The sequence below is a fragment of the Mobula hypostoma genome, chromosome 3 (genome assembly GCF_963921235.1).
Source record: "Mobula hypostoma chromosome 3, sMobHyp1.1, whole genome shotgun sequence".
Taxonomy (NCBI): Eukaryota; Metazoa; Chordata; class Chondrichthyes; order Myliobatiformes; family Myliobatidae; genus Mobula; species Mobula hypostoma.
The window spans coordinates 34,426,186-34,434,267 of record NC_086099.1 but is presented as its reverse complement, the minus strand read 5'-3'; the positions used below and the strand labels follow the sequence as shown (position 1 = coordinate 34,434,267).

Below are 8,082 nucleotides of genomic sequence, written 5' to 3'. Positions count from 1 at the left end.
TTACATTCTGAATCTTTTATGATAGATATCAAGATAATAAATGACCTTTATTTTGGTTAGGTTGTGATATTTACTGCTTATATAATGGGAGGATATAAGACTTAATGACAGAACTATCTCCTTCTTTCTATTCCACTTCCTTCTACTTTTAAAATTGGCATCCATTTTCCTTTGAATCTTTGTACAAAAATGCTGTCCACCAACAACAGTGAAATTTCAAGACACAAATGATAAGTTTCTTTGAACTGACATCTCAATTTGTTTATTGCCATATTAATTTGGTTATTTACTGATTGTACCATGCTAAGTACCGTGTATTCTTGAATATAAACCTCAAAAGCAGCAGAGATGAGGAAGCAAACATGAGGAAATCTGCAGATGCTGGAATTTCAAGCAACACGCATAAAAGTTGCTGGTGAACGCAGCAGGCCAGGCAGCATCTCTAGGAAGAGGTACAGTTGGCGTTTCAGGCCGAGACCCTTCGTCAGGACTAACTGAGAGAAGAGCTAGTAAGAGATTTGAAAGTGGGAGGGGAAAGGAGAGATCTGAAATCATAGGAGAAGACAGGAGGGGGAGGGATGGAGCCAAGAGCTGGACAGTTGATTGGCAAAAGGGATATGAGAGGATCATGGGACAGGAGGCCTAGGGAGAAAGAAAAGGGGGAGGGGGGAAGCCCAGAGGATGGGCAAGGAGTATAGTGAGAGGGACACAGGGAGAAAAAGGAGAGAGAGAAAAAAAGAATGTGTGTATATAAATAAATAAATACTGGATGGGGTACGAGGGGGAGGTGGGGCATTAGCAGAAGTTTGAGAAGTCAGTGTTCATGCCATCAGGTTGGAGGCTACCCAGACGGAATATAAGGTGTTGTTCCTCCAAAGCGGAAGTTTGAGAAGTCAATGTTCATGCCATCAGGTTGGAGGTTCACCTACGCTCTGTCCGCCAGAGAAAGCAGGATCTCCCAGTGGCCACACATTTTAATTCCACATCCCATTCCCATTCTGATATGTCTATCCATGGCCTCCTCTACTGTCAAGATGAAGCCATACTCAGGTTGGAGGAACAATACCTTATATTCCGTCTGGGTAGCCTCCAACCTGCTGGCACTTCCGCTAATGCCCCACCTCCCCCTCGTACCCCATCTGTTATTTATTTATATACACACATTCTTTTTCTCTCTCTCCTTTTTCTCCATCTGTCCCCCTCACTATATCCCTTGCCCATCCTCTGGGCTTTTCCCCCCCTCTCCCTTTTCCTTCTCCCTGGACCTCCTGTCCCATGATCCTCTCATATCCCTTTTGGCAATCACCTGTCTAGCTCTTGGCTCCATCCCTCCCCCTCCTGTCTTCTCCTATCATTTTGGATTTCCCCCTTCCCCTCCCACTTTCAAATCTCTTACTAGCTCTTCTTTCAGTTAGTCCTGACGAAGGCTCTCGGCCCGAAACGTCGACTGTACCTCCTCCCAGAGATGCTGCCTGGCCCGCTGCATTCACCAGCAACTTTCTTAGAGATGAGGAAGGCTGGTTAACTATGTCAATCCATGGGCTCAATCCAATCCCATCAAAACATGCATGTATCTCTGGAATCAATTCAAACCATATGCTCCATTTTCACATCCAATGACATCCATGTTGGTAGAATAGTAAACATTTCTTCATGTAAAGATGTGTTTTCTGATAAAGTTGCTTTTTATTATTTCAAATTTAGTATCTTTGATATATAGTTGACTGTTAACTTGAAAAGCAACTACTAAATTATGATATTTTCATTGAATTTTTGATACTCAAAATAAAAAAGGCTTTTAACTTTTGCTATTCAAATATCAAATATCACTGGAAGTTAAGGTAAACAATATTATATGCACAGGCACAAAACATAGATAATCCACTGAGATTTTTAAAACTATGCATCAATTCATTTATGTAGTTCATGGTCGCGCACTTCCTTGTAATATTTTCTGTTCTCCTCAGGGCTGGTGACTCTAATGAGTGGCAATTTGTAAATCGCTTTGTTGTTACTGGTCATCAAAAGGAAAAGGATAGTGGAAAGGCAGAATGGCCAAGTGCATCCAGGTAGTCCAACCTGTAAAATGACACAACATAGCTGTGAAGTAACAATTGGTTGCAGACCAGACATATGCATTGTAGATTCAGTCAGCTCATCATGGGCTCTAGCCTCTCCAGCAGCCAGGACATCTTCAAGGAGTGATGCCTCAAAAAGGAGGTTTCCATTATTAAGTACCCCCATCACCCAGGACATGCCCTCTTCTCATTGCTACCTTCAGGGAGGAGGAACAGGAGCCTGAAGACACACACTCAACAGTTCAGGAACAGCTTTTTCCCCTCTGCCATCAGATTTCTGAATGGACATTGAACCCATGAACACTACCTCACTACCTTTTTTCCTCTTTTTGCACTATTAGCTTTGAATTTAATATAACTTAATATAATTTTGAAAAAAAAAGTAATCTATATACATACTTCCTACTGTAATTTATTTTTTATTATTCTGTATTGCAATGTATTGCTGCTGCATAACAACACATTTCATGACATATGTCAGTGATATTAAACCTGATTCTGATTCCAATACACAAACTGAAGGAATAGAAATGAGTCAAATAAAAGAATCTTTGACAGTTACATGGATGGGAAAGGTTGGAGCAGGGGACTTCTTTATGCTATCGACCAATACCATTAAGCAAGGGGGTCCATGGACTCCAGGTTAGGAACCCCTGATTTAGAGGGAAATGAACCAAACATTGGCAAATGGGACTGACCAGATGAGAAGGGAATCTTGCCTGTCAGCAAGGCTGATTCCCTGATATGCTTCTTTGGAAAAATGTCACATGAAATTTTCCCAGTGTGGCAATGAGAGGGCATAATTTTAAGGTGATTGGAGGGAATTATAGGGAGAATGTCAGATATAGGTCTTTTTTGCACAGAGAGTGGCAAATGCCTGGAATACACCACCTGGGGTGGTGGTAGAGGCAGATCCATTAGAGCCATTTAAGAGACTTTTAGATAGGCACATGGATGAGAAATAATGGAAGGCTATGCATGAGGGAAACATTAGATTTATAAACTCATCTCAGGCTTCCAGCCGGGTCCAAGTATTGATTTTAACAGATGTTTTGATGATAAACTCTGCCATCTTCATCAGGGATGATGCATGATCATCTCTAGTCTAGTGGTATTTATACTCCCATCATCCTTCCCTCCTGATTCTCATCCAGTAAGGTTTCTGCACTCCCACCTTATTTACAATCGAATTCCAGTTCTTACTTAGAACGAGACTTTCGTCTTGGTTCAAATTCTTTTCCTCTAGTTTTACTTCAATGGCTTCTTTCACTAGGTGGTCCCAAAAGCCATTGGTGTGGCACAGCAGTTTTGTGCTTTCGAAGTCAATCCTATGGCCATTCGGCCCATCGAGTCTGCTCCGCCATTTTATCATGAGCTGATCCATCTTCCCATTTAGTCCCACTCCCCCGCCTTCTCACCATAACCTTTGATGCCCTGGCTACTCAGATACCTATCAATCTCTGCCTTAAATACATACAATGACTTGGCCTCCACTGCCGCCCATGGCAACAAATTCCGTAGATTCACCCCCCTCTGGCTAAAAAAATTTCTTCGCATCTCTGGTCTGAAGGGCGCCCTTCAATCCTTAAGCTATGCCCTCTCGTACTAGACTCCCCCATTATGGGGAACAACTTTGCCACATCCACTCTGTCCATGCCTTTCAACATTCGAAATGTTTCTATGACATATTTGAGGTCCCCCCTCAGTCTTCTAAACTTCAAGGAACACAGTCCAAGAGTGGTTCTACTACTGCCGATTTCTCTGGGTAACCCAAATCGATACACCTCCTGTGCTCTTTGATGCGGGTTTCCACCGTGCGTCCCATCTGGCCAATGTACACTGCTCCTCATTCACAGGGAATCCTGTAGATGTCAGCTGTCCTGAGTTCCAGGTCATCTTTGACCCGCATAAGCATGAGCTTCCTTGTGGGATGGTATTAACCTGGTATTTCTTCAGGATCCTGGCAATCCTTCCAGAAACTATGGAAGTATAGGGAAGACAGGTGGTGGCAATGGGTTCCTCCTCGTTGTTAGGCTCCCTGGTTTTTCTGTCAGCCCTTTTAAGGGCCTGATTGACTTCCTTCACCTTGTAGCCATTCTGTAGGAATGTTGTCCGTGATGTCTTATTTTCACGTGAACACTCTCCAAGTCTGAAAAATTTTTTACGCCGTTAATCAAAGTATAAAGAACTGCTCTACCATAAGGAAGCTCAAATCACAGCTTATGTGGGTCAAAGATGACCTGGGACTCAAGACAACTGGCGTATACAGGTCTCCCTGTGAATGTGAAGGAGAACAGGAGGTGTATCCGTTTGGGAGAGAACTTGGCAGAAGCAAAACAATGCATCCACATTCGCCTTAGGATTGACTTCAGTGGCACAGAACTACTGTGCCATACTAATGGCTTTTGGGACCACCTGGTGAAGGAGGCCATTCAAATAAAACTGGAGGAAAAGTATTTTAACAAAGATGAGGTCTCGCTCTAAGTAAGAACTGGAATTCGATTATAAACAAGGTGGGACTGCAGAAACCTGATTGGATGAGGACTAACCAATCAGGAGGGAGGGATGACAGGGTTATAATACCACGGGACTAGATATGCCCAGGCATCATCCCTGGTGAAGGTGGCAGAGTTTGTCTGATGAAGATGGCAAAGTTGATGCCTGTACCTGGCTGGAAGCCCAAGAAGAGATTATTCATCATACACACTGGGAAAACACTAGATCATTTTTCAGCATTAGATTTATCTTGGGTATAGGTTAAAAGGTAAGCACAACATTGTGCGCTGAATAGCCTGGACTATGCTGTACTGTTCTATGTTCAATGATCTCAAACAAATCTTTGTTCAGCACCTGATCATAATGGCAGAATTTACGATCATGTAACTCTCTGTCACTTAGCATGCTTTTTGGAAGCTGGAAGCTATTAAATGCCCTGTGCTTATTGTACTTACATCCTCTTTTCTCAAAGAAGGTGATGCTCTTTTAAAACATTTGGGTGTTTTGCATAATGTCACCATTGCATGTAAGCATTCTTGTGTGTAAACTTTTAATTTCTGGCTATGGTCTGAAGATTGGACTTGAAGGTGTTCTTTGGCAAGCATTGGCTCATTTTCAAGGTTCAAGAATCAAATTTCAAAACTTTTTAATGTTGTTTCCAGTACCCAACCATAAGTGAGAATGAAATAATTGCTACTTTAGATCCAATGCAGCACAAAAAATGCAGTGATAATTAAAAAACACAATAAATATAAATACAAGAGACGGCTTATATACATAGACTGGTTGCATGTCCATAAAGTATTTGTACATAGGATGATTCTGACAGGAAATGATAAAGCAGTGGTGGTATGGGGAATTAATTTTGAAACTGAACTAATACAATTGGTCTCTGGCTGGCTGCCTGTTTCATAAATTGAGGAGGGACAGGCTGTATAAGAATGAAAAAACTTTTACAAATCTAGGTATACAATTATAAGCCCTAAATGTTTCCCCATCTAGTCATTTCAAGATTTGCTGAAAGTGAAATTATTTTAGTGAGCAAGATAACTGTAAGAAATTGATCTGGAAGTAAAAACTATGATGTAGGATGGAAATACACACTTGAAGAGTACAAGCACGGATGAACTTTAAATTGGGGTCCGTTTTGTTGAACACCTCTGCTTCATCTGCCAAAAACGGAACTTCCCGATGGCTAAACATTTTAATTCCCATTCCCATTCCCGTTTGGGCATGTTGATCTATGGCCTCCTCTTGTGCCAATACGAGGCCATCCTTAGGGTGGAGGAGCAACATCTTGTATTCTGTCTGGGTAGCCTCCAGCCTGATAGTATGAATGTCGACTTCTCCTTCCAAGAAGATTTTTCCCTCCTCCTATTCCCCACTTTGGTTTCTTACCTCTTCTCACCTGCCTATCACCTCCCCCTGGATCTCCTCCTCCTTCTCTCTCTCCCATGGTCCACTCTCCCGTCCTATCAGATTCTTGCCTCTCCAGCCCTTAACCTTTCCCACCCACCTGGCTTCCCCTATCACCTTCCTCCCTCCGCTCCCCCCACCCTTTTTATTCCGTAGTCTTCCCCCTTCCCTTCCAGTCCTGAAGAAGGGTCCAAGCCCGAAACATCAACAGTTTATTCATCTCCATAGATGCTGCCTGACCTGCTGAGCTCCTCCCGCATTGCTCCAGATTTCCGGCACCTGCAGAATTTCTCGTGTTTATGATTTGTCACTATTTTAATATTAACTTCTTGATGTTTAATGATAGCAGCTTACCTGAGACATCGTATTCATCAGTGCTTCTCCAAAATATGCACAGAAAATTGCTGTTGGAGGAAAAGATTATCTTGTAGATATTAAACATAATGGTTAATTTTGCAAACAGATATTTTTCATAGTATATCAATGTATTGCTATAATACTACAACTTCTATTTTCACAGCAGTCTATCTAACTGGAATGTCATAAGGCCTCTTGCAGATCTGATACGAAACCAAATCTGGATCATGCATTTAAAGGCCTTAGTAAAATTGTTTTTAGAGCACTTGAAAGTGATGTGAAGAAAATAAGTAATTTAAAGAAAAAAGATTTAAAAACAATAAAAGTGATGCATTCATTAAGTGAAGCATTATATTGCTGTTAATTCAAACTATAAATGTCCAGAAAAATCTCTGATTTACTAAATCCTTAGCTTCAGGAAGCCTATGGAATGCTCATGGACTTTATAGAGAATGAAATGAGATTAATGAGACTTTGCATGCTCACACAGCAGGCATCAATGCATCCCAGGACTGTACTCCCCTGTGCTTAGTCATGGAAGTCCCTACTGTACTGAAATCAGCCCTGCAGCTAGCCAATAGTTCTCCACAAACCTGGTAGTTAATTGTCAGTGTGTTATAGAGCCATAGAACACCACTGCACAGATGCAAGCCCTTTGGGCCACCAAGTTTGTGCTGAACCATTATTCTGTGTAGACCCATTGGGCTGCACCTGGAGTGTTTAGCCTCACGAGATGGGGGAGATCTTAAACAATTTTTTTGCATTGGTAGTTACTCAGGAAACTGGCATAGCGTATAGGGAAGGAAGGGAAATGAGCTGTAGTGTCATGGAACATATAGAGATTAAAGAAGAGGAGGTGCTTGCTGCCTTACAGCGAATAAAGGTCAATAAATCCCCCGGGCCTGAAGTGATATTTCCTCAGACCTTGAGAGAGACTAGTGCAGAAATTGCAGGGGCCCTGGCAGAAATATTTAAAATGTCCTTAGCCACAGGTATGGTGCCGGAGGATCGGAGGGTAGCTCATGTTGTTCCGTTGTTTAAAAAAGGCTCCAAAAGTAAACCAGGTAATTACAGGCCGGTGAGCTTGACATCAATAGTAGGTAAATTATTGGAAGGTGTTCTGAGAGATCGGATATACAAGTATTTGGAAAGCCAAGGGCTTATTAAGGATAGTCAGCATAGTTTTGTGCGTGGTAGATCGTGTTTAAGTGCGGAGGAACAAAGATCTGGGAGCTCAGGTACATAATTCCCTGAAAGTGGCGTCACAGGTAGACAGGGTTGAAAAGAAGCTTTTGGCATCCTGGCATTCATAAATCAAAGTATTGAGAATAGGAGTTGGGATGTAATGGGGAGGTTGTATAAAACATTGGTGAGACCAAATTTGGAGTATTGTGTACAGTTCTGGTCACCTAACTATAGGAAGGATATCAATAAGATTGAAAGAGTGCAGAGAAGATTTACTAGGATGTTGCCGGGTCTTCAGGAGTTGAGTTACAGGGAAAGATTGAACAGGTTAAGACTTTATTCCTTGGAGCGTAGAAGAATGAGGGGAGATTTGATAGAGGTTTACAAAATTATGAGGGGTATAGACAGAGTAAATGTGAATATGCTCTTTCCACTCAGATTAGCAGAGATTAATAAGAGAGGACATGGCTTTAGGGTGAAAGGGGAAAAGTTTAGGGGGAACTTCTTCACTCAGACAGTGGTGGGAGTGTGGAACGAGCTGCCATCTGAC

General features: G+C 42.0%; 1 protein-coding gene across 5 annotated transcripts in view; it reads right to left on the bottom strand.

Annotated features, from left to right (window-relative positions):
- Window positions 1-1,560: 1,560 nt before the first annotated feature.
- The window catches only part of slc14a2 (solute carrier family 14 member 2), a 51,511-nt gene continuing 44,989 nt past the window's right edge, over window positions 1,561-8,082 (bottom strand). For all 5 annotated transcript variants that reach the window (XM_063042867.1, XM_063042871.1, XM_063042868.1 and 2 more), the window contains 2 exons: window positions 6,345-6,394; window positions 1,561-2,079 (listed from right to left, as the gene is read on the bottom strand). In XM_063042867.1, the coding sequence (XP_062898937.1) occupies window positions 1,912-2,079; window positions 6,345-6,394 (218 nt within the window). In that variant the 3' untranslated portion in view covers window positions 1,561-1,911. The remainder of the gene's footprint in view (window positions 2,080-6,344; window positions 6,395-8,082) is intronic.